Here is a 24544-nt window from a genome sequence, read left to right as displayed (position 1 = left end):
ACTGGCTCTGAGCTATCCCGCTTTGGCTTGGTTCTGAGTCTACAAATATGAAGTCAAACATGGAGTTGGTCCAACCCTATCTCTGAAAGTATTTTTTTCTGCAGTGAGCATTTCTTGATTTAAATTTGAAAGAAAAGAAAAACCTGCACTGGTGATTCTTCACATCACTGTTTCATCTCCCCATTTTCTGTGGGCATTTCTGGTTTTGGGGGTTTTTTGGCTTTTTTTTCTGCATGTGTGTTTGTCTGTGTCTGAAACCTGTGTGCTTAAGGAAAGTGGCAGCTGTCCTAAGGCAGGACCTCTCTTACTATCCATTCAGTTCCTCACAGGAAATGTATTTGCTCCCACAGTCTAAGTCCAGTTTTGAGCCAAGCAAAAAAGACCACCAGAGGATAACAGCCTCCAGTGCTGCAGTGGAGGCGGGGCTTTTGCAGACACGGCAAGAGCAAGAAGCTGACAAGCAAATAGCTCTGAACAAAGGTAACTATCAGCAGCATGGCTTCCATCAGAAGACCTGATTAAAAATATGGTGGCTTATGTCTATCCCTGACAGAAGCCTGACTTGTTTTTGGGTCCTTGCTAATTAAATTGGTTTTGTTTTCCCTTCTGCATTCTCTCAGTTGGCATTGTTCCCCCAAGGACCAAATCACCCCTAGACGAGGACACCATGCCCACATCAGGTGTGATAAGGAGGAGTGCAAGCAACTTACCCAATGGACTGAATTCTCGGGTAAGGTGGAATTCTGGGGTAATTTCAATGGGAGTTTGTAATTAAGGGTATTCAGATTCAGCCTTGAAGCTCCCTGGGTGACTTTGGGTCATTCAACCTTTCTCAGCCTAACACCCACACAAGGTTGTTGTGAGGACACAATGGGGAAGGGGAGAGCAATATGCTACCTTCACCTACATGAAGGAAAGGCAGGAAAAAAATGCAGAAACAGATCAACTGTTTCTGTAGCTGCTGATACAACACAGAGACTGGAGGGCTCCATTTTCTCTGCCCCAGTCCCAACAGCATCACATACATCCTACCATGTGCCACCAAATGAGCAGGATTTAATTGGATGAGTATTTGAACCCTCTGTTGTAATTCTGGAGTTGGTCTGAATGCCTAAACTCAAATCCAGCATCTGATCCTCACACTTCCAATCATTAATGCCCAGCTCCAGTTTTGCTCCTGAACAGTCCACAGGGTGCCTTAAACTCACCACCGTGTAGCGTTGCCCATGCAGCTGTGTTGATGGATGAGAGAACGAGTTTGTTCCTTCTTGCTCCCAGTTGCAGTCGCCTGACCCTCATGTCTATTTGTCCTTATAGGTCTTGTGACCTCAAAAATAAACTTCCTGAGTCATAAAGGACTTCTGTAGGGAGGCGAACATAGGAAGTATTGTCAAAGGCTTTCACAGCCGGATTCAATTGGTTGGGGTAGCCATGGGAAGCCCCCTCAGCCCGGTGATAGCCAATTTTTACATGGAACATTTTGAGAAACAAGTCCTCAAAACAGCACCCAGGAAACCCACAACTTGGTTCCAATTGGTGGATGACACTTTTACAATCTGGAGCCATGGCAAGGAGGAACTGCGGAATTTTCTGGACCACCTTAACAGCATCCACCCAAACATCCAATTTACCATGAAAGCTGGAAAAAAAGAAAAAAGAAGGAAAACTGCCTTTTCTAGATGGCTTGGTCTTTCGCAGACCGAACCATCAACTGGGCCACACAGTATACAGAAAACCAACTCACACAGACTGGTATCTACATAAAAACTCCAACCACCATCCACAACAGAAAAGGGGTATAATCAAAACTCTGACAGATCGTGCAAAATGAATTTGTGAACCTCACCTCCTCCCTAATGAAATCAATCATCTAGACTGGGCTCTGCAGGCCAATGGCTACTCCACAACAGAAATCAGAATAGCTTTAAGACCAAGAGAAACCCAGAGGACTGAGGAGAAACAGCCCACTACAGGAAAAATATTTCTACCGTACATCAAGGGAATCACTGATCAAATAGGGAAACTGATGAAGAAACATAACTTACAAACCATATTCAAACCTACCAGGAAAATACAGCAGATGCTACGCTCAGCAAAGGATAAGAGAGATCCCCTCACTTCTGCAGGAGTCTATTGCATACCCTGCAGCTGTGGAAAGGTCTTCATGGGAACCACAAAACGCAGCATTCAGACTCGTATTAAGGAGCATGAAAAACACTGTCGGCTTAACCATCCTGAAAAATCTGCAGTTGCAGAACATGTCTTAAACAATACTGGACATAACATTTTATTTGAAAACACTGAAATTCTGGACAATTTAGAAGGTTACTATGTCAGACTGCACAGGGAGGCCATTGAAATTCACAAACACCAAGACAACTTCAACAGGAAAGAAGAGACTCTGAGAATTAACAAAGCTTGACTAGCAGTACTTGAAAACACCAAAAGCAAACCTTAAGGGCATGTTAAATTCATGAACAATGAACTCTACCCAAACACAGGATTTGCATTCACCAGTGCTGCTGCTGCTGCTGCTGCAGCGCATGAAAAGGTGAATCACTCCCTGGACTGAAAAAAAACCCCACCCGCAATACAATACTATCAACCACATCTTTGCATAGCAAGTTCCACCCAAACACTTATTGATTGGTTCCCCACCCTGGGACATGGACAATATATACCCCACTAAACATTCTCTTCTCACTGGACACAGTGTGTAACAGACTTCCCTCTGTGATACACCTCTGAAGATGCCAGCCACAGATGCAGGCGAAACGTTAGGAACAAGATCCACCAGAGCACGGCCACACAGACCGGAAAACCCACCACAACCAATAGGAAGTATTCGTGAACCTTGCATCTATAGATTTCTGGATCCCACCCTATCTCTCAATTCCTTTGCTATTCCTGTCAGGGCCCTTTCTCCTAAAAGAAATCAAGATTGATTTTTATAGGACTGTTTTTCCTAAGGATTAAATAGGAAAAAAAATAGGTTCCTATCAAGTAGAATGTGTGCCTTATCTGAATCTGTCCCTAATTTCATTCCAGATACAAGAAACATCTCAAGGTTGTAGATAACCAAAAGAATCCTATGTTTTCACCCTAGGACAGGCCAAAGAGTGCTGTGTTTGCCAATGAGATGAAGGCAAAGATGAGTGTAGAGGAACAGATTGATCGCATGAAGCGCCACCAAAGTGGTTCTATGAAGGAGAAAAGGCGGAGCTTGCAGCTTCCAGCCAATCAACAACAGATAGAGGGCTCCATCTCCAAAACTCCAGCTTCTTACAAAGTGGTAATGTATCCCTATGTGAACCAATATCAGTTTTGCTAGATGGGAAGAACAGCCACTGACACCCCCTCATTTGCCTTCTCCCTTTGATTGGTGGCTTTAGCTGCTTTTAGCATCAACTTCTGATCACCTGTTAAGAGGGAAAGGAGGGCCTACTGCATCAATCAAGAGAGGGAGAAGAGATGGGAGGCTGAATCCTTTATGAGACCAAATGGATACTACTCAGATACTACTCATCACATACTCTGCTGCTTCAGTGGACAGCAGTATTAAAGCCATAGAGTGTTGGCAACTGCCCAACCATGTCTATCCTAAAGACCAACCCCCCCCCCCCCCGAGTCATAAAGTGGGTCAGTGATATTTCCATAGAATGGTTTGGTATGACTAATATACCGAGAATAGACCAAGAGGTGGGTGAAAGAAAGATCAGCATTTTTTATGTGGGATCATGAAGGCTGGAAGACTTGGTTCTTGCAGGCAAATGCTGAGGTGGTAAACCTGTATCTCAGCTTTACCACACACACACACCTTTTGTGTAAAATTATCCCATGACTGATATCCTCCCCCCCCCACACACACACACACACACAAATTATTCCTACTTATAAAAATGTAGCATGTCAGAGGAAAAGCTAGGCTAGAACTTTTCTCCTTTTCCATATTTTCTCTGTGTGTGTTTGGGCGGGGGGTGGGGGCTTCCTGTTTCCAACATGCCCCCTTAGACATTCCATGAAAACCCCTAAACATGAGAATGGAGGGAAAAAGTCCTCTCCATTCGCTTTCTCTATATTGTGCACATTTTTGCAGGCCTCTGTCACACTAGCCCTTGCTTATCTTTGTTTCTAAACAAAAGAGCTACAGATGCTTTAGTCTTGCCTCATGGAGCAGGCACTCCAATGCTGTGATCATTTTGGTTGCCTCTTTCAGTATTTTTCCAACTTTTCAGCACCTTTTGGAGATGCAATAATCAGAACTCATGGTCACAAGGGACTTTTCTAAAGGCTTTATTATACTGACAGCAGGGGTGTAGCTAGGGAAAAAAGTTCTGAATCCAGGGCAGATCCAGAGTTTTCCAGGGGGGCGGGCCCCCATGCCACTTCCTCATGCCCCGCCCCTCTGCGCCCCACTTACATTAACCAGAGGTGGGGCCTGGCAGGGCGAGGCAAGGGGGAAGGAGGAGGGGTGTGAGGGCAATTTCCCACCCCCACATGACCCCAACAGCATCCACCTGGTGTGCCTGTCCCCACCTGTCCCCATGGTAGCTACGCCACTGACTGGCAGTTTTATTCTCAATCACTCTTTTTATTATTCCTAGCATAAAATTAGCATTTTTTAAAAAAAAATCATCACCTTCACACACGGAGTTGACATTTTCATCAAGTTATCTATGATGACACCAGAACTTTTTTTGATCTGTCATTGGCAACTCTGATTCAATCAACAATATATCAATTTAGGATTTTTGTTTGTCCTGACATGCATCACTCTGCATTTATCTTGTGTGCTGTTTTGTTGCCCCTTCACTCAATTTGGAGAGGTGCTGTTGGAGCTCCCTTTGTGTTTTCACCATCCTGAACAATTTGGTATCAATCACAAACTTCATTTACCTCTGTGGTCATCTTCAGTTCCAAGTCATATATGAATATGTTAAATAGCTCTAGCCTCAATATGATGGGGATCCCAGTGTTCACTTCTCTCCACTGTGAAAGTCACCTGTTTATTCATGCTCTGTGCTTCCCCTTTTCTAACCCAATACTAATGAAAGGACATATTCTCTTGCGGGATATCAGTCATGGGATAAATTTAATTAAAAGGCTTGACTGAAGTACCTTTTAATCTGCTTTTGAAATTAAATTATACAGTGCCTACCCAAGTAGGACTCTTTAGTTTGGAGAGGAGGCGGCTGAGGGGGGATATGATTGAAGTCTACAAAATTATGCATGGGGTAGAAAATGTTGACAGAGAGAAATTTTTCTCTCTTTCTCACAATACTAGAACCAGGGGGCATTCATTGAAAATGCTGGGGGGAAGAATTAGGACTAATAAAAGGAAACACTTCTTCAACTAGCTATAACGTGTGATTGGTGTTTGGAATATGCTGCCACAGGAGGTGGTGATGGCCACTAACCTGGATAGCTTTAAAAGGGGCTTGGACAGATTTATGGAGGAGAAGTCGATCTATGGCTACCAATCTTGATCCTCTTTGATCTGGAGTATCGTACAACAACAGACCAGGGTGATCAGAGCAACAAAGTCGCGAGAAGGCCATTGTGTTCACATCCTACATGTGAGCTCCCAAAGGCACTTGGTGGGCCACTGCGAGTAGCAGAGAGCTGGACTAGATGGACTTTGGTCTGATCCAGCTGGTTTGTTCTTATGTTCTTATGTTCAAGTGTTCAAGTGTTCATGCTTGTTGACACTCTCAAAGAATTCTAAGAAATTGGTGGGAAAGGAGTAGAGTTTATAGAAGCCATGTTGATTGCTCTTCAGAAAGGTTCATTCTTCCATGTGTTGAACAATTCTGCTTTTAATAACCTTTTCTGTCATTTTACCAGGACAAATATTATGCTAACAAGGCTATAGTAATTCTCCCCCATCCCTTTTTAACAATCGGCCTGATATTGGCTATTTTCCAGAGTTATTGCATAGTGATTCATCTGCGTTTTGTTAAAAACTCTGCAATTTTAGTTTTGAGTTCTTTAAGACCCCTGGGGGGGGGGGGGAATTACCATCTGGACCTGGTCATTGCTTAACTTTCAGCCATTCAGTTGCAAGGGCTCCCATCTGCAATCTATAGTGATAAAATCCAGCCACAGGTTTACTACCTCATTTGCAGACTGTGCAATTTGATTTAAAAAAGAGTCTGATGAGGCAAAGATTTAAATGTCATGTTTAAATATGTTGTATTATGCAGAGCAGCTGTGTGTTTGCCCTTTGCAGGTATTGCACTGGTGTGTAAACGGAGGTTGTAAACATTGCACAAGCAGCAGCCCTGTTTAAATGAGATGCAGAGCCCATGCAGATTTGTTTAGGAAAGCTCTTTGCCTTGCCAACCTGGTATTTAAACCAGCCAAGTCTGATGGGGTATAATCTGCATGTGCTATTGCCAAAGGGCTCTAATATTAGCCAATCATGGTATGTTCTAGGTTCGCAGACACCGTAGCATCCATGAGGTTGACATATCTGATTTGGAGGCAGCATTACGCTCTGAAGACTCTGGCAAGATGTACGAAACCCCTCGGGAAGAGATTGCTCGGCTGCGTAAAATGGAGTTGGAACCAGAGCATTATGATGTAGATATCAGCAAAGAGGTGAATCTAAAGTTTCCTCTTCTACAACCTGCCTTGCATAGGATGTCCCTTCTTCTTTCTCTCTCTAGAATCTGCTTTAGGAAGTTAGTTGCTTATTTGGAAGCCACATTTGTGTCCCCATGGGTCATTTTATATAGGGTGTAGGCCAGGCTAGATGGCCAACTGTGTGGCTGAACTATGGTCTAGTCTATGAGCCCATGTCTCTGACTGTATGCTAGGACCCAGAGAATCTAGACAGAGTAACTTTACAGCCAGGATGAATTTGTGCCAGGTGCTTTGTCATGGCTGACATCAAGCCAGGAGTTAGAAACCATTGCCTCTGTTAAGGCTGTTTACAGGAAGTCCATCTTATTTGTCCCCTTTTGAGCTGTCAACCTGCCTCTGCCTGCTTTCCACTGCAGCTTTCTACTCCAGACAAGGTCCTCATCCCAGAAAGGTACATCGAACTGGAACCTGACACCCCATTGAGTCCTGAGGAGATGAAGGAGAAGCAAAAGAAAGTGGAGAGGATAAAGACTCTTATTGCCAAATCCAGGTACCATGCAAGCTAGAGCTGTCTTTCTTTTACTTCATACGTACCTGACTGCTTCCACACCTCAAGGGTTCTCCACATTGCTTTCCTTGAATGTTGGGGACATTCATGTTGGGTTTGAAGCTTCTACATGTAGGAGTTTTCTGTGCATCTCCCTTTGTCTTTTTAAAAACTTTTCCCTTCCACATGTGGTCTGCAGTGACATTGCATTGGCTCTTGCTTGTCACGGCTGTCATGGCAACTTTCAGACACCCTCCCTTCTCTGTCCTTTTTGTCACGCATGAGTTACAGCAATTCCCATACAATTTGTGATAGATAAGTGGAAATATTTTAATTTTATTATACTGCTATAGAACAATGCCAGTTACCATTTTAAAAAAAAATCAAAAAGCCCCTGGCAAAATAAAATGAATGCCAATGTGAGCATGACCTTAGCAGGGCAGGAAAGTGCATACCATTCCATCTAGACAGTGTGCTAATATGCTTATACCGTGTTCCTTCCAAATATATCAAAGTAAAATCAGATTTGGGAATGATTGTATTGAGGACGGAGAAACTTGGAAACAGAACAATGTTGTATGGAAACTCCAAAAAAAGAACTCCAGTTTGAAAACCAAGATGGAAAAAAATGACTGCCTCTGTTTTCCCAGAGGTCCACATTGTCTGTGAGGGATGCTTGGCCAATTCCCTTGACTTCAGGTCACTCTCCCAGTGGACTTGCAGCTGTCTAAGGACAGATCACTCTTCATTTCTGTTATCTTTTTAGTTTTGAATGCTGTATTTTGTCTTTGAATATATTATTTATTCATTCATTCATTCATTCGTTTATTTATTATTTGGATTTATTAACCACTCCACCCCTGTAGGGCTCTGGGCAGTGTACAACATTATTTCATAACACAGAAACTATAACAAGGGAGCAAATAAAATAAAATTAAACAGGCTCCAATAAATACAAAAACTAAACCCCATTAAAACAGCGAACAATATACAAAAGGCGCCCAGCAATAAAAAAACCCATTAAAACCCTCACAAAGAAAAAAGGGGGTAATGGCGAGTCCCACTGATGTTAAAGGGACCCCTGGAAAAACCGGGAGAGGAGGGGGAGAGGGCACATCAGTGGCCGGACACTCCAAAAGCCCAGTGGAACAACTCAGTCTTACAGGCCCTGCGGAACTCACCCAAATCCCACATGGCCCGGACAGCTGGAGGGAGAGTGTTCCATCAGGCAGGGGCCAGGGCCGTAAAGGTCCTGGCCTGAGTGGAGGGCAACCACATCATAGAGAGGCCAGGGACCACCAGTAAATTGGCCTCTGCCGAACGCAGAGGCCGAATATCAGACAAATATTTCCAAAGAGAGCCTTTAGCACTTGATCAGAATGGCACGGTTTATCCCACAGTTCTAGCTGAGATGTCAACTATTTTACCTGCAAAGAGATTTAAGACTGGAAAGTGCAGTTATGATTTTAAAATGGGCTGTTTGGGGTACTGTTTTCAGTTGGTTGTGTGTAAGTTACAATGTTCACTGAAATGTTACTTTCCTGTAAGTTACAATGTAACTTGTGTGTAAGTTACAATGTTCACTGAAATGTTACTTTTGAAAACTGTTTTGTGCTGCATAGCTGCGACTGAAAATGATGATTAAACATGCCCTATATTTAAATACCTGATGTAGATATATGGGGAACAAAGCTGATATTTTGAACGATATTCTGAAAGTGGTCTTTAATCAGGATACCACCTGTAAAACAAACTGTTTGTTAGAAAATCTGTTGTTTTATATATCTCTGCTATCTTTTCTCATGAGCCACTGACTTTGACCCATGAAACTGTTCTCTCAATCAGGCATGTTCTGGGACAGCCAATTTTCAGAGATAACAACAAGATTTTTCTCTTGCAGCATGCAGAATGTGGTCCCCCTCAACGAGGGAGAGGTGGACTTACCCCAGGACCCAGAGACCCAGCTCCAGGAGCAGGAAAAGAGAATAGAGATCTCCTGTGCTTTGGCTGCAGAAGCCTCCAGAAGGGGCCGTATGCTCTCTGGTAAGACAATTATACAGAAAAAATATGTATGAAAGAGTAGGTGAGGGAGGGAATAATGTATCCCTCAAAGAGGCAGAAGCTTCTGTTCCCTTCTTTAAGTTTTTCTGATCACAGTACATCCTGCCTTGAATTGTGACATGTATTTGTATTTGATAAAATAAATGAATGAGTGATTTATTACTATTTCTTGTACATGCTAGAAATAAAGCAGACAACAGCTGAAGTTCTTGGCATTGTAAATTTCAGAATCACTGTGAGTGCCAAAAATTATCCTGCAAAGCTAAATGTGCTGCTAAACAGCTCTGATTTTATACTAGTGTCAAAAGGAACCTATCTGCACATCACAGTAATTGGTCCAGATCCAGCCAATTGGCCATGCTGGCAGGGACTGATGGGAATTGTAGTCCATGAACATCTGGAGAGCCGCAGGTTGCAGACCCCTGGTCCAGGTCAACAAATGCCTTGTGCAGTGATAGGCATTATAATGAACTTTACTGTCCTCTTTCTTAATCCATGACCCATAAAAAGCTACATCCACGAAGTGTAGGCAAAATCAATTCTGTATAGGTGTGTGTGAGTGTATAGTGCCTGACCAATGGCAAGTGGGACAGTGCGCTGGCTAAAAGAGGCTTTTGAACAAGCTAGCTGTATGCCTTTGATCCTGGCAATTTTCACATTCTTTCCCATCCTTTGTAGCCTTGCCAAAAGAAATATCTAGATGGTTCACCTTTGGTGCTGCTGCTCAGGATTGAGGATGAAGCTACCTTATGGCTACCTCTACTTTGTGGTCAGTCCTGTACAGGAGGCCAGCTGAAATTATTTTTATTGAAGCTGCATCTAGTTATAGAATCTGTGATTAATATATTCACATATTGGGGCTGCACAGTGTGTATTTCAATTTCCAGTAATACTAATGTTGTCAATTTTTGCTGAAGAGATGCTGATCAGAAAAAAAGAATACTTCCATCTTTAGCATCATGGCAGGCTTTGATCTGTGGTGACTGTCCATCTTGTAGGATGCAACTGTTGTGCATGCTTTCTCCTTGCCATATTCCATGATGCTCCCTGTGTAGCGGGCAGTGCCGGTGGGGCATGCCGGGTGCACACCATGGAGGAGCCCTGTTGTACTACTCTGTTATTTCTAATCATGTTTCCTTTTCCCTTCCTCTAACCTGTGTTGTATGAAACGTGTGCCTTTGCCTTTGTTTTCTTTTCCTCCTTTCTGGCTGAAGCATCATGTTCTTCAGTCACTTTCTCCATTTCTTGTTTCTAGCTCAATGTGCCACCCCGAGCCCTCCCACCTCCCCAGCCTCCCCGACTCCACCGACCAAGTCCCTCTCGTCTGACTCATCCCAGGGCACCGACAGCCATTTTATGCGTGTCTGAGCCATAAAGTAAGCACATTTTCTATTTTCCTCCATTTCATTCTCTACCTCAGTCTTTTGGAGAAAAAAGTTGGTAAGCCTCTTTCTCAAGAGTCTCATCCTTCCACCAACCAATCCATTCATTGATTTCCTCAAAGCTAACATTTCTTGTTTTTTCACATACACCTGGAATCCTTCCATGGAGTCAGCAGAAGATGATTCAACAAGGAACCAAGCTATTGTATATTCTCCTGGCATCCTTTGACAGTGTTTCCATAACATAACAGCAAATGGTTTTCTGTAAAAAAAATTTGTGGTACAATATTATAATATAGGTTTTGTTGAATATTTTGTCCCCAAGAATTATAATTTACATATTTTCAGGCCTAAAATCACTGCAGAGCTGATGTAAGAGAAATCAAAAATTGTTCAGTCTATTACTCCATTATGAATAGGCAGGTAGCAACCATTCAGGACTCAAATTTTATGCTCTTTAATGTTCTTATTTAAGAAATACATCGATTCAAAAATCAGTTGAAGCAGTATAAGCACCCCCCCCCCCCCACACACACACGCACTAAAACATACTTTAATACATTTTAAGACCCTTGGATAATTTTTACTTTGTACTTTCAGGGGAGGTCTGTATAACCCAGCAAAATGTGTTGATAAATTCTTAGACATATTGCACTTCAACTAGGTGAACTATATGGAATAATGATAGCATTGCAGATCCTAAGTAATTCATTCCATGCCAAATAAAACAAATGGCTGCATCACAGTCATGGATTTTAATAACATTTTGTAATTATTATATGTGTTGAAATGTATGTGCAGACTACTTTTTTAATCACTGGGGCAGGTTCACATCCTTTCAAAAATCTGGTCAAGATCACATTTCTCATGAAACATGTGTTAATTCTTGTTGCCGTACAATGAGACATATTCTGTGTGCCACAGTCAAGAAGACCTCTGTTGAATAAAAAATGTAATGGGTGACATGTCAATATCAGCAGAAATGTAGAAGTAATTAGGACCAAACATTTAGGAAATGTCCCAGTTTTCCAGAATGCCTGTGGCTATTATCTCTCCAGCATGCAAATGAGTCCTGTGATGTTTTTGGTTAAGTATATTTACCCCTTATCAATCAATTCAGAAGAAGAAGAAGAAGAGTTTGGATTTCTATCCCCCCTTTCTCTCCTGCAGGAGACTCAAAGGGGCTTACAATCTCCTTGCCCTTCCCCCCTCACAACAAACACCCTGTGAGGTAGGTGGGGCTGAGAGAGCTCCGAGAAGCTGTGACTAGCCCAAGGTCACCCAGCTGGCGTGTGTGGGAGTGTACAGGCTAATCTGAATTCCCCAGAGAAGCCTCCACAGCTCAGGCGGCAGAGCGGGGAATCAAAACCGGTTCCTCCAGATTAGATACATGAGCTCTTAGCCTCCTACGCCACTGCTGCTCCCAGCATATTTCACTGTAAGCTTTTCATGTACACATGATGTATAGAGCATCTTATTTTCTGAATAATACCAAAAAAATCCCCTGCTTTTTGCCATAGCGATCTGAGGAATTCCTAGAGCTTTCCACAAGTCAGAGATGTCACTTTTTTGGACTTTTTGACCAGAAATCATGACATTGTGTGACACCATGTATAGCCCTCTCTACCCCCAACTCCCTGTGATTGTCAGTTGGCAATCCTAAATTGTATGGCATTTAGTGAGAAGCTACATTCAAAGCTGGACTTCAACCCCAGTACTATAGCAGTCCATTCTACCACATCGCTCTTCTTTATGTTTGAACTGGTCCTACAGTAACCCTGTCAGACATGCAGCCTCTGCAAATTTAAGGGTCTGCTTTAAGGAATAGTGGAAAATGTCTTTAAGTTAAGTTGCTGCCTTTTGTTTCCATTGTTGTCATTGACTATTTTCTCCTCTCTCCTTCCAGCACAAGCCCTGGCTGCTGTGAATGCTGTGAAGTTCCACGGAGCCACATTTTAACACACAAGTGTGCATCCCAACGCAACCACTTAACAATGCACTCGTTGTGGCGATGGTTCTCTCTGATCCCCTCCTTTTGTTGACCTATGAGAACATTCAGGAAGGAAAAGCTGTCTCTGAGAAGAACAGGGGTATCTCACTTTTGCCCCAGTTTCTTGCCTTCCCCTCCTCATAGCCACTGCCCAATATTTAATTCTGCAAGAAACACCTGAATCAATGGCATTAACTTCAAGACAAAGGACCAGCAGCTAAAGACCAAGTGTTTACATGACAGAGAGCCAGTACTGGACTGGAAAGGGGGGGGGGTGATGATGTTGAGTTGCCAGGTCCCCCATGGCCACTGGTGAGGGCAGGCAACGGGTTTGGCAGCTCCACGTTGCAAAATTTCAGGAGCTTTGAGGGTGGAGCTGAGGGAACCTCAGTGTGGGACATAATGCTGTAGAGTCCACCCATGAAAGCATCCATTTTTTGCAGGACAACTGATCTCTGTAGTCTGGAGATGATTACAGATGTAGTCTGTAATTCTGGGAGACCCACTCCCCGCTGCAAGAGGCTGGCATCCCTGTATGAAGCTTCCCCTTAATGAGGCCGACTCCTGGAACTCAACCCCCTTTCACCGTTCTAGAGGGGAGTAAGGAAGGAGGAGATAGTTGTGTATAGAATGACTTGTCACTGCAGCCAGCAGAGTGTTCAAAAACCTACTGAAGTGAGCACCCAGCTTTTCTCCCTCACATGCCTTTAGTCTGCTCTATCAACCAGAATGGCTTTAGTATCTTTAATCTCTAGATCTGAAAACCCTCAAGACCTTGCACGGCCATGCTTCTGTGCTTATACTCACAACCATTCACTGGATAGGGAGAAGCATGAATGGACAAACAGAATTTTGATGGAGATGGCAGGTGAAGTAAACAGAAGGCTATCGGTGTGGGAGGGGGGGGAAGCAGAAGATGCTTTGGGAGGTGGGTAGTTTGCAGGAATATTGCTGTAGCTATAATTTCTTCTTTCCAAAGCTCTGGGTGGGTTGGAACAGCAGGTGTGTTCAGTGTATGTGGATGAAAGATACACAGGTGAGTGTGTGTGATGAAAGCTCTGTTGGCTGAGATTGGCCACTGGTGGAGTTTTAATGCTTTCAGCATCCCAATGAAGTGTATTTGCCAGTAGACACAAAACAGCATTGGCACTAGATGGATGACATTTCTTTCTTCCTGCATCAGAGCCAATATTCTGAAGTGCCACTGAGCATTCACCTTCTGAGGGCTCCAAGGCATGAATAAATCTCTAAATAATGGGGCCAGAAGGAAAGCTGTATACTAAATACATCACTGCATGAACCATGCATTTGAGAGTCTCTTGTACCGTTCCTCAAAGCAGCCAGTTCTGCTCATGAAGTCCGCAACTGAATTAGGGTTGCATCCACATATGCACAACGTGGCTCATTGGGAATGCACACCCCCTCTCTTTTGCACAGAGGAACAGTTTTCTGTTGTACATAGGAAGCCTCCTTATACTAAGTCAGACTATTGGTTCTTCTAGTTCAGTGCTGTCAATTCCAACTAGGAGCAAGTAGAGAAAAGTCTTTACCACTGCCTGAGATCTTTTAATTGCAGATGTCAGTGACTGAACATGGGATTTTCTGCATGCAAAGCATGTGCTCTATCACAAACAATGTTCAGATCCTTGTCAGGTTTGGCCCCAGAAGAAGCAGTTCCTTCCTATTTGCAACAGAGGTCAGCCATGCAGAGTATCAAATTGGATGAAACTACAATCTCACAAGACTCCCCTTTATTGGAGTCATTTTCTACCTTCTCAAAATTTGATAGAAGTGTGTATGTTGTAGGCTTAAAAGTACACCAAACCAGTGCTCCAGTGCATATGCCATTCTCTAAATGTTGTGCTTTAAAAATTATTCTAAAGGTGGACAACATACTTGAGACATGGTAGAAGGGGCAAGTTGCTGAATCAGCCTTTGATTCATTGAACAGCCTGTTTGTCAAATGAATTTGCAAGGCAGAGGGAAGCAGGGCTCAAGATGCCAGAGGAAACAGAGCAGCAACCTGTGAATTCAAGGTCTGTCTGTACATAGAATAGGAGTTTTAATTAAATGAGGTAGGTCATATCACTTTCTATGGCATATATGAAGAAGAAGAAGAGTTGGATTTATATCCCCCCCCCTTTCTCTCCTGTAAGGAGACTCAAAGGGGCTAACAATCTCCTTTCCCTTCCCTCCTTCCACAACAAACACCCTGTGAGGTAGGGGGGGCTGAGAGAGCTCAGAAGAACTGTGACTAGCCCAAGGTCACCCAGCTGGTGTGTGTTGGAGTGCACAGGCTAATCTGAATTCCCCAGATAAGCCTCCACAGCTCAAGCGGCAGAGCGGGGAATCAAACCCGGTTCCTCCAGATTAGAGTACGTTTGCTTTTAGTCACTACGCCACTTCCCCTGACTTCTGCAGGGTAGGCAGTTCAAAATTTCTATTCTTACTGTACTTTCCAGAAGAACAGCATGCAGATGATTTGGAGATAGAATCCCTTTCATACATCATGTTCTCTGCTATGACCTTGCAAGTAAACAGAACTCCTATGCCAGCAGTGCAGGGCCACATCTGTACCGGGTCTGGCCTCACAATGCCATATCAAATGAGCCTGCTTTGCCAGATGAGCCCTCATTGTTTTCTCAGTAGGAGGCCGCTAGATTTATATAAGTACAAAGATATTTTTTTTAAAAAAAATCTCTTTTGTTCTGCCCTGTATTGATCCAGGTATCTTATCAGACTCCAGGTCTAACTGAGCAATTCTTTCACACTGTAGTGATATGTCAAAAGAGCTGCGCTGGATCAGAATAATACTCCCTGTAGTCCAGTGTCCTGTTTCCCCAGAAGGCTCATGGCAGAAGCACAATGTCAAAAGCCTCCCCTTCCTCCTCCTCCTCCCCCCTCCCCCAAACCCGGCAACTGCTATTCAAAGATTATGTGTACATCATGAAGCTTGTCTGAATATCCTCTGGAATAAGAATAACCAACTTCTATATTCTCGCTCAGGGGTAATCACCAAATGGTGATCCAAGGGCTGAAAATATATGGTGCCTGATACATTTAAAAGTGGTCAGGCTCTACTACAGTTTTACAGCACATTACAAGTATGGACAGGGCATTATATACAAAACATAAATAATGGAATCTCACACAATTTCTGAAAATCAATGTTTTCAGAACAGATTTTTACTACTAAAATTAAGTAGGGCCAATGGAAGGAGTGGCAAATGAAATTGCTTCAAAGGTCACAAACAGCTTACAGACCATCAGTTGGCCATGTCCAATAAAGAATAAATTAGAAGTCTTCCAAAACTGATTTTCACAGTTCTTCTCAACCCGTACCTGTAACGAATTAATGAATATAAGTGGTTATCAGACTTAGAATATGCAAGTGTATCCAGCTTTTTCAAACAGCTACCTTTCATTCTATGGAGCAGAATTTTTAGAAAGCTTCATGGCCAGGTTTTCAAAAGAACCCAATTCCTGCCTAAATCAATGTTCTGGGCTCTTCACATTGATACAGTGGATGGTACTAGTGGTGTTGGTCCTTTAGACTGTACTTTGACTTTTCAGCGGTACTATACTTTTGAAATGCTGCTATGGTACAGTCATAAGGTTTGTGACTTCATTCAAAGCCTGATTGTGGCACAGGCATTTCATTCACAGATTTTATTCAAAGGTCCATCACAGCTAGAAATTCTGCCTCCATACTACTAGTTAAAATAGAAGCATTGTCAGCTTATGAATTCTGCCATCCTAAAGCCACATTAATCAAGGCTAGTTTGGACTGAATATGAATTGGATTTCCTGTCCACAATCAGTTTCATTTTTAGGGAAGACACTGAATACCTCTGATTGCATTTGGTCTGGCTAGAGACAGGCTTGCAAAGTGCAGGTTGTGAATGTCAATGAGCTCTCTGAACTTCCTCCTGTATGTGGTCACAATCTTCCCTGTGGTGGCAAGTTAACTGTTGCATGGACCAAGGACTTTCAGTTTGTGTTGCCCAAGTCTTTCCTCACCATGAAACAATCAGGAGCAAGTTCAGTATCTGCAAAGTTGTCAGATAAGTAGATGGCAAGACAACATTTTTACACCAAAGTTCAACTAATTGGGCAGCAGCAGACCCTTTCTTTAAATGAGGGTTGTCCCCGAGCACATGTAAAGCCAGGGCAGGATCTGCTGCAAAAGGGGCCTGTGGGTGGGGACTGCTGACCCTGGACTGACCTCTACACACACAGCTCTTTTCCCCAAGGTGCTTTTGCTCGAGCCAGTCTCAGATTCAGTACAGGCATCCAGTTAAGAGAAGAGTGGCAGAGGAACAGACTGCAGGGAGGCAACCGTGACTTTTTCCACATCACAAAAATAAAAAGTCATGCAGACGTTATAAAAAGAACCGTTTTTGCTTTTTTGTCCACATAGTGCAGAAAAATAAAAGTGTTGCCAGCAAAACCGGTTCTTTTTCCCACCATTTCCTGCCACTTCCATGAGATCTTCCATGCAGCCAGCAATCTGCTGAAGTTTTCCCACAGAGGTTTCCTCTGCTTGCATTGCAGCCACCTGCCATTTCAGCATTTAAAGTACATGAATTAACTTAGTTTTGCCTGGTAATTCTGAGAACGTGTCATTTTTTTCCATTTTTTGTTTTCAGTGAGGTGTCTTCAAAGCTACAAAGGCTTCTCATATCGTGTCTTCGTAGCTTCGAAGACACTTCATTGGGGGGAAAAATGAGGCAGACTAGAGATGGACTGGCCACCTACAAGTTTAGATTGGTTTGAGGGATTCGTGAAATGAAAAGAAGGAAAATGCAGAATCTCCAAGTGAACTCTTCTGAAGGGGGGTGGAGGTTATAATTGATCTTAACCAATACTTGAAGTTGTCCCTTTATATAGTTTGAATTTAAGGGTATGGGATGAGGCAGACTTGGGGAAGTTTCCACAAGCCAGCTAGCAGTTCTGAATGATTCCTGTTAGTCTTTTCATACTAGAGAATTGGGGAGTATGCTGGAATGGCAGTTTTCTACACAAAGTAGCAAGGGGATTCCTTTCACTGGGACTCTTCTGAAATTCCCCCCATCAGTAGAAGTCAATAGGAATGATAGTTCTCAGCGATACCTAACTAACCTTCTCATGTATCAAAATGGAAAATTGCTGGCTGGGTGCTATTAAAAATAGAAATGTTCCCATTTCCCTTGTCCAGTAGAAAGTATGACTCTCTTTTTATTATTATTACCCTTTTGGCAATATATGGGACACTCCAGGAATTAGAGTTCCAGTTCTTTCTCTCCTTCAACAATACACATCACATTCCAAGATTTTAAACAATTGCTTGGCTCTGCTTCTAAGGTAACACTGTTCAGCTCATTAAAGTTGCCCTTCATTATTCTCTACATGCCTTAATATATGTTTTATGGAATTTATACAGTGATATATGTTTGTGTGTGTGTGTGTGTGTTCTTTTTTCACCATACTATTTCGTTTTATGCTTCTGTTCTTTGTGTACAGGGCCACTGAAGTCAGCCCTGCCACTGAGTTACTGAAAACAGAGTCACTTTGGGCAGTTTATCAGAATAAGTAAAAAGAAGACATATTTAAAGAAATATATATTTTTTCTGCTTTTATTGAAAAGCAAATTTATTTAAAATAAATAAAAGCTGTCAATTTTAAGGAACAACGCGTTTATTTCCCTGTTGTTGGATACGATGGTATTTTTTGTGTTTGGGCCCTCTCCTCAGCTGACCCTGCTTGGCAGAGTTCATGTGCAATGAATGCTGCTAAGCTGATGCTTGAGGCTCTGGCCTGGAAGGTATGTGATATGAAGAGTATATAGGACTGTAGCATATCAGGGACCACAAAGATTGTCTTGCTGGTACACAGCTATCCCATTGGGGACCCTTGCAATAGAGGTGGCTTTTTGATGCCAATGCCACTTTGTTTTTACCTCCGTTTTGTTCATGTGAATGTGTTTTGATGTGGTTAGCAAAGCAACTGGGAGTTTCTCTCTTTCTTCACTGTTTCACTCTCCCAGCTGCTATCCTTACCTCTGCACACCCAGAGTTTCTGGGGAGGGATGCGCCTTTCAGGAGGGATTTGAATTTTTTCCTTGCTGTGAAGGCTGCCTTGAAAGAGTGGAATATTTGAATAATAAACGGGGTGGCTCAATACCTGGGGAGGAAGGAGCTTGAAGTTAGCTTCCTGAAAGATTGTCCACTGAGGCTTGATCCTTGCTTTCCCTTGCCCCAAGTCACTGAGAGGCCTCCTCATTCTACCTCTTTTGAGGACTTTGAGATTAGTGGTCCTACTTGTATGCTTGTTTAAGAAAGGTGCAGCAATCACTGTGAGGGGGTTCAGTGTTGAAGCAAAGTCTGTACCACTTTTTGCAGACTCTTGGTCGTTCTTTCTGTCAAGAAAGTGTTGGAGTACATAGTCCCTAGTAGTCTCCCTCCCCCAGTAATTTTAGTACTTCTCTCTGCCACTTAGGAAGGCTGAAATAAATGGCACAAAGGACATCAAGGAATGTTCTCCATTTCGTCTCACCAGCCCTCTGCTCAATTAATAGCTAGATAGACTCTGTGACCAAGTATTGCTAATGTCACTTTAAGCATTTTGGGGTTACAAGCTGTGAGCTCTCAGCAGAGTACATTTAGGGTCACAGTTTTGCAGTATTGTGAAACATGTTTGAAATTATTTTGTTTAAGGGTCTTTTTTCCTTTTAATAACACTTTCATATGCCAATGGCTGCACCTGTAACCAAGAAAAACTGCATTATTTATGCACATTACTTGGAGCAAAATTTTGCTAGTGTTAGATTTTAAAAATTATCAAAGAAGCAATGTGATGTTGGTGTCTATTTTTTGTACAAAAGTGACCTTAGATAATGACAATTTAAAATTAGCAGTCTTGTTATTAAAAACAAGCAAACCTTTGTCAGTGGCTTGGGGTTCCTCACACCAAACCAAGGGATAATCTTTCCAGTAATTAAAATCCACTGTGGCTTGCTTAATATTCCCTCCCAGCAGCATTTGTTCTAGATGTAGCTACTTCAAAAGGTCAAATCTCACACAAGGAAAACAAAATAAAATGCATTTGTACCTTGCAAGTTTGTATAAAGCAAATAAAATAAAAATTGATGGTTTGTAAATAGATTGTATGTTTTTCTCATTCTTCTGGGGAAATGTTGGGAAAGACCAACAGAAAATGTTGGCTGTGAAATGCCACAGAGATCTTTTCCTGCTATCCTATTTTTATTTATCTCCTCCTCTTTTGCCCCAACCTTAGCTGTTTCACATAGGAAGCAGAAATGGCTAAGTTATTGGTAGGGTACTTACTGAGTAACTTGGGCCTTTCCTCCTCCCAAAATAGCTTGCTGACATGATCTCATGCCCAGGTTTCTCATTCTCCCCAGGTTTCTCAGTCCTTCATCAGTCTTGGATAAAGGGTCAGTCAGGAGGTGGGGTGGCTGCGCTCATTCAGGATCCTTTCACCTTCAGGACAGTCCCCACCATGGAGATCTCTGGCATTGATAGTTTAAGCTTGGTGTGGGATGCTGAGGAGAGTATCCTGCTGGTGTATTGATTACCTAGCACACCAGCAGATACTCTGCTGAACCTAAAGCAGGAGGGGCCTGACTGGGTCTTTAGGTATCCTAGGGCAGTGGTGGCGAACCTATGGCATGGGTGCCAGAGGTGGTACTCAGAGCCCTCTCTGTGGGTACACGCAAACAGAGTGCCCCCCCCCCCCATCTAGGCTGGCCTGGGCTGCTGGGCTCGATTATTAGCATTAAACCTAAGACCTAGTTTTGGGGAAGCAGTGTAGGTAACCCTGTTAAGCACTGTTAAACCCCACTGACTTTCATGGGAACAACTAAAGCGCAATCCTTTACCTGGGAGTAAGCTCGGTTGCTGGCAATGGGGCTTGCTTCTGAATAAACCCTCCTAGGGTCGTGATTCACCTGTTGGAAGAGTTGCACAGTTGCTTCAAAGCAAAGCCACCGACTACCACCAAGCTTACTCCTGAGTAATGCACACCTCGGAGCCAACTGTTTTTTCTAAACAAAAACCTCAGTATTCCTTGGAGGTTAAATTGCTGTGTTGGCACTTTGTGATAAAATATAAGTGGGTTTTGGGTTTGCAGTTTGGGCACTTTCGGTCTTCGAAGAGTTACGCCATCACTGTCCCTAGGGCAGTGGTGGCGAACCTTTGGCACTCCAGATGTTATGGACTACAATTCCCCATCCCAGCCCTTGCCAGCATGGCCAATTGGCCATGCTGGCAGGGGCTGATGATAATAAGTCCATAACTTTATCTGGAATATAAGGTTCTCCACCAGGATCCCTAGAGGTAATAAGATCCCTAGGGAGAGATTTCAACATCCATGCAGCTACCACATCCCCTTCTTCTTTGACATTGGCCCTAATAACATCCGTAGCAGCTGTGGGACTCTCCTAAATTGTGTCAGGTTCTACACATCAAACAGGCCATATGCTGCATTTTATCTTTTCATTGGGTGTGGATATTAGCCTGATCTCTATGGACAGAGTGCCAAGTTCAGACCATTTTGACCTGAAGACCTGTCTGGGCTTGCCAGTCTCCCATGCATAGTCAGCAAGCAGATTTGTCCTCGCTCGCAGAGACTCGTGGGTATGATTGGTTTTCAAAATGCTTTTGGGGATCCGGTGCCCCCTGCATGCTTTATCAGAGCGCGGCGGGCTGTATGCGAAGTGCACACAGTCCTTTTTATCATGCCAGCGGAGGCTAACTTGAAACGTGGCTGTGTGGAACAAGATTTCTGTGCCAACTGTAAAAATTACACTTTTGTGCCAGCGCAGCTGCGTGGGTAAAGAGTACTTAGCATGAAAAACAGCTACTGACCTATCTATGCATCCATGTGGTGACATAGCTATGCAAAAAAAAAGTTTTTTTAAAAAGTTTTTTTAAAATTTTTCCCCCCTAACACAGTGCAACAGCCAATCAGGATGAGGAAGAAAGAGCAGCTGAGCAGATTGCGCGTTTGATCGCGTGATTGTGGGGAGTGCTGCACTGTTTGAAAGCGTGATAGACGTGGATGTCCTCATCACACACACGCTGCAGTGGGGAGGGTGAAACCGCGATGAAAAGGTGCCATTTCTTTTTAAGCCTAGTTGTATCTGGACTTAATTTCCCAGTGGAGAAATGGCCAATGTAACCTCCATTGCATCCACAGACTTATGCCCGACACAATTTTTTAAGATAATTAGATCACTTACATCCCTGTCAAGAGACTCTCAAAATGTTATTAATTTGGCTTTTATGAGGGGTTTCTTTGTTTGTTTGGTGGCTAAAGTTTTGTTGTTCCACCACGACCTCCCCACCAATGTTAATGCAATCATTTTTGGGTCCTGCATCAGATCAATTCAGATGTCTCTCTCAGACTGAGGTAAACATGGTCCTATCTGCTATTAAATGGACAACTAACCTCCTTGATCCATGCTTGTCCTGGTTGGTTAAAGCCAGTGCAGGAGGCGGGAGGGAGGGGATGAGCTTCCCTGAAATACATTATCAACCTTTCTCTGAGTTTAGGGTTCTTCCTGGAAATATTGAAGGCAGTAGTGGTGAGGATGCTGCTAAAGAAACCAACACTATCCTTTTGATCTAGCTAACCCCTGTCCAGTCTACCATTTCTTGAATGGGTGGTAGCAGAACAACTCCAGGCTTTCCTGGGGGCCACACCAGTCCATTCCAGTCTGGTCACTGGATGACCTGGCCACTGGACGAAGACCTGCCACCCTCACAGACAATTTCCACAGAAATCTCAATTGAGGTGGGTCTGCAACTGGTGGCGTTATCAAATTTCTCAGCATCATTTCATATGGTCAACCATGTTTAACCCCCACTTCACCAACACTGGAGTACATGGAATAGTCCTGCAATGGCTGAGCTTGTTTCTCCAGGGTCATGGGCAGAGGGTGGAGCTAAGGAAGAGGATTTTAACATGACACCTCTTGGCATGGGGGATCCCACAGAGGGTGATCTTCTCCCCAATGTCTCAGGCTCAGTTGCTAACAATATGCAGATGACATCCTCCTGCATCTGTTGATGGACAGGTGCCTGGAAGCTGTGGTGGTGTGGTTGAAGCACAGCCACCTGAAACCTTCAGACACTGAAGATGGAGTTCCTGTAGCTGGGCCTAGATGGCCTGGATCAGAGGATTTAGCTTCCCCCTCTTGATGGAACACAGCTGGTACCAGCCCCTCCCATCAAGAGTCTGGGGGTAATCTTGGGTGTTCACTGAAGATCAGAAATGTAACTAAGAAAGCATTTTCCTCATCTTTGTCAAGTCAGGCAGCTGGTCCCTTACCTGTTCTGTACTCACGTGGCCACAGTGATCCATGCAAACTCACAAAAATCACTCTATCCTAATGGCACCGATTCATGAACTACTTAAAGTGCAAGCTGCTGTTTAATAAAGTGCTAAAGTGGAGAGTGCACCATAAATACATAAACAAGATAACTGGGACATATATGAAAAATATAATATAACACACAAGAATACCCAAGCACACATCTGATGCTACTGAATGCAGAGTCCTTAGTCCATTCACTGAAATGGGAGATTTGAACAGTTATTAATTCAACAGAAGAAATCCTGGGGGACCTTTTTGGACTAAGGTTTCCCCCTCTTTTACATATGAGTTATTGCTGCTACACTGTATCCTACCTGTTGGATTTCACAGTGATCCATGCAACCGTCACCTCCTCTGTAACTCACCCTGCGTAGAGCTGCCCTTGAAGTTGCTCCAGAAGTGGTTGAGGCAGCAACAGTTAAGTAGATCAGCTGGCCTCCCTTCCTTCCTTCCCGTCCATTCCTTCCCTCCTTTTTTCTCTTCCCTCCCAGTCTCTGCCCTCTGGAGGTTCTAATTGCTGTGAGTGGTTCTTAACCATTATTTACCATCACTGCAAACAACTAACCAATGAGTTTATTATTATATCATAGGTATACAATTTGAATGCCATCTGTTGAAGTTAAATTAGGATTTGTGGTTTTAAATTGCATGTTTTAATGTATATATTGTATTTTTAAACTGTATCTTGTTGGAAGCCGCCCTGAGCCCAGCATTGCTGGGGGAGGGCAGGGTATTAAGTGGAAAAAACAAACAAATAAAACATGTTCAAGAATTTTGAATGAAATGGTCAAAATGATGGCTCGAGTCACCACAAAAATTTTGAGAATGAACCTCAAAGGGTTTTTCAGTTCATCCTGTATGCTCATATTCTTTGTTAAAACCTTCATTTTCTGTTTATTAATTTTGAACACTGCCAAGGAGCCAAACTCTCTCGGTCACCTCACATGGAGGGGAGGGTGGGGGAATCAAGGTTGGAATTACTTTAAGGCTATTTTTATTGTCGTTTAATTGTTATATTTTATTGATGATGTTTTTATTGTGGTTTTTAATTGTTTTTAATTTATGTAAGCTGCTTTGAGATGCTAGTATGAGGCGGGTATAAATACCAATTAATTAATAAATACCTATTAATAATCGATAGATAGATGGATAGATGGATAGATGGATAGATGGATAGATGGATAGATAGATGGATAGATAGATAGATGGATAGATAGATAGATAGATAGATAGATAGATAGATAGATAGATAGATAGATAGATAGATAGATAGATAGATAGATGAATGAATGAATGAATAGACCAGATAGAATGAATAAATGGATATGATAGATAGATAGATTGATTGATGAATGAATGGAATTGATTGATTGATTGATTGATTGATTGATTGATTGATTAAAGGTTCAGCTCCCTTTTTAGGATTTTCCAAGATCAGCATCATCATCAGTGAATGTTCTTAAGTTTATAAGTCTCTTTTAAAAATTTTATACCACCAATCCACTCATCACCTCTTGTATCTCTGTTTAATATTTCCAAGACAAGTGTAAACAACAGAGAGAGTGAACATCCTTGTCTTGTTCCCTTTTGTTAAGTTCCCA

At 42.8% G+C, this 24544-nt stretch overlaps 1 protein-coding gene across 13 annotated transcripts in view; it reads left to right on the top strand.

Annotated features, from left to right (window-relative positions):
• PLEKHA6 (pleckstrin homology domain containing A6) overlaps nt 1-14782 on the top strand; it is a 210594-nt gene extending 195812 nt beyond the window's left edge. For 12 of the 13 annotated variants that reach the window (XM_048497311.1, XM_048497312.1, XM_048497302.1 and 9 more), the window contains 8 exons: nt 351-480; nt 621-730; nt 3107-3292; nt 6436-6600; nt 7002-7135; nt 9033-9175; nt 10449-10569; nt 12482-14782. In XM_048497311.1, the coding sequence (XP_048353268.1) occupies nt 351-480; nt 621-730; nt 3107-3292; nt 6436-6600; nt 7002-7135; nt 9033-9175; nt 10449-10561 (981 nt within the window). In that variant the 3' untranslated portion in view covers nt 10562-10569; nt 12482-14782. The remainder of the gene's footprint in view (nt 1-350; nt 481-620; nt 731-3106; nt 3293-6435; nt 6601-7001; nt 7136-9032; nt 9176-10448; nt 10570-12481) is intronic. The other variant, XM_048497303.1, reaches the window with a different exon arrangement.
• Nucleotides 14783-24544: the final 9762 nt, after the last annotated feature.

This window comes from Sphaerodactylus townsendi, linkage group LG05, assembly GCF_021028975.2.
Source record: "Sphaerodactylus townsendi isolate TG3544 linkage group LG05, MPM_Stown_v2.3, whole genome shotgun sequence".
NCBI classification, from domain to species: Eukaryota; Metazoa; Chordata; class Lepidosauria; order Squamata; family Sphaerodactylidae; genus Sphaerodactylus; species Sphaerodactylus townsendi.
The sequence above is the reverse complement of the archived record's forward strand: the minus strand, read 5'-3'. Positions and strand labels throughout refer to the sequence as shown.